At 32.5% G+C, this 2,328-nt stretch overlaps 1 protein-coding gene across 1 annotated transcript; it reads left to right on the forward strand.

Annotated features, from left to right (window-relative positions):
- The first annotated feature begins 845 nt into the window (after positions 1-845).
- LOC105315199 (uncharacterized) lies at positions 846-2,009 on the forward strand. The gene is made up of 3 exons (XM_011409752.2): positions 846-1,029; positions 1,308-1,490; positions 1,754-2,009. The coding sequence occupies exons 1-3, from the start codon at positions 997-999 to the stop codon at positions 1,952-1,954; spliced, it is 417 nt and encodes a 138-aa protein (XP_011408054.2). The 5' UTR covers positions 846-996; the 3' UTR covers positions 1,955-2,009.
- Positions 2,010-2,328: the final 319 nt, after the last annotated feature.

Below are 2,328 nucleotides of genomic sequence, written 5' to 3' on the forward strand. Positions count from 1 at the left end.
CATAGAAGAGACTTCAAGTTAATAAAATGAAGTTAAAATTTCTTGCTCTATAAACGTATAGAGCGATTTGTACATTAAGTTCTTTAGTTCTTGATAAACTACCAAACCGGGTTATAAAGCTACCTGTAAATGCCAATAATAATAATAATAATAATAATAATAATAATAATAACGGATTTTACAACTTAAATTGACAAAAAGGAACAAATAATTAAAAATTTTCAAGGACAATGAGCAGTTGAAGGCTTATACTAAAAAGTAAAAGTAGAAGCCCGAAATAGAAATAATTATAATGTACAATGCAATACTAATAAAAACTATAATACAATTAACTAGTGTTAAACAATAAATCAGTCATGGAGGAGAAAATTGCACAAAATGCTCTATACGATTCTTGGAAAGAATGCTTTCTCTTTAGAAATAATCTAACTAACCGGAATAGGTAGGTGCTGATCCTTAAAAATGAGTCAGAACAAAACTATGAGTGGTGGCCATCTACTACTATAGACTTAATCACTTAATTAGAATTAGAAATAAAACGGTATTTAGAAGTTCACCCGCCCCCTTAAATACACGGAAATCAATTGCATCATAATACATCACTGACACACATTGCATAATATTACATAACACTAGAAAGGAATCTTAATCAACAATGCATACATTATATAACCTACATAAGAAATGAAAATAAGTACAGAAATAATAATTAGGAAAAATGATAATAATAACAATACAATACATCCCTAGGAAAATAATTATAAATAAGCATACATTAACATTATCAGTTATAACAGGTTTGCTCTTGAAATTATACTTAAAAGTATTCATTATATGTATTTCATTGGACTATAATGCATACTTGCTCTCTTGTAGAAATGTGAGGCTGATAGTTACAGAAGTCGTGAGGAGTTTCTTGTTGATCTTAATCAAATAGTTGATAACAGTATCACATATAATGGACCAACCAGTCCCTTTACTGTCACTGCCCAGAGTATGAGGGAAGTGGGACTACAATATCTTGAAGAGGTGAAGGGAGAGAATAAAAGTAGTATTGTTTGGTTGAAACTGGTTATTTTAACTATTATTTAATTTATTTATGTAGTTACAGCCTAGCTACATGTAGCTGTGATTTGTATACATGTCACCAAAAAACGACTACAAAATTACTTGGTTATGAGCAAATTTTGTCATGCATTTTTATCAATAAGAGATTTATATGCTTTGCTCTTACCCTTTTGATATTTTATATTCTGTTCCAGTCTACATGTATGTGAATGTAATTGCTATTATTACCATTATTCTAGGAAAGAGAACATTTTGAACAATATGAAAGCCAGTTAGGACCTTTTGACAAGTCACCACTAAATGAACCAGAAGGACTAGGAGGAGAGAGTGGAGATGAGGAGGCAGAGGAAGAAGATACTAGTACTAACATGAATATTACTGGACAATCCAGTGTCATCATTACTAGTGAAGACAGTATTCAGGTATGGAAACAAACAGATTATTGTATAGCAGGAAATTTTGGAGGGAGTTAAAATTGGCTAATTTGGCATTTCTCTAGCCATTCACCAAAATAAGAATCCACCATTTTGAGCCATTATGTGCATGCTCAATGGCATATAGCCACAATTTTGTCAAATTAAAATTCACCAATCACCAAAATTAAGCAATTTACAAAAATTTAGTCCCTCCAAAATTATCTACTGTATACAGTATGATAGTTGTTGATTGTCAAATGACTGTATAGATTGGGACTATAGATGTTGAAGGCACAGATGAAGAGGATATAGAGAAAGGGAGGAAAGGAGAAGGATTGATAGCCAGTAGTTTGTTACCAGTCACTGGTGGTGGTATGGACATATTGAGTCATGATTTACAATATTCATCATCATCAAGCAGTGAAGGAGAGGGGGAAGAGGAGGATATTACTGATATGGAAGAAGTGTAACTTTGTTTATGTGTAGATTATCATGAAACATTCATTTTTAACTTAATGCACAAAATATGATTAAAATATTTTGCTTGCATGTACTTATAATCCTACATAATGTATAGTGATACTGATTGATACACAATAAGTTGCCTTGTAATGATGTGTTACTGGTCAAGCAGCTGCAGGTCATCAGACTCCTGTGAGGACCCTATCAAAGTGTTAAGTCTAGTCCCATGTAGCCAGCCCCTCCCTCTAGTCACTATTCTCACTAAAGGACAATGGTTCACACTCTGAATCTCTTCTGACTGTCATGAACTCAATATTCTTCAGTCTACCTCTGTTGAATTTGTGCTTTGAGATAAAATACCTGGTCTTTTTATTGTGACTAG

Source organism: Amphimedon queenslandica, unplaced genomic scaffold (genome assembly GCF_000090795.2).
Source record: "Amphimedon queenslandica unplaced genomic scaffold, v1.1 AMPQUscaffold_11474, whole genome shotgun sequence".
In the NCBI taxonomy this organism is placed as follows: Eukaryota; Metazoa; Porifera; class Demospongiae; order Haplosclerida; family Niphatidae; genus Amphimedon; species Amphimedon queenslandica.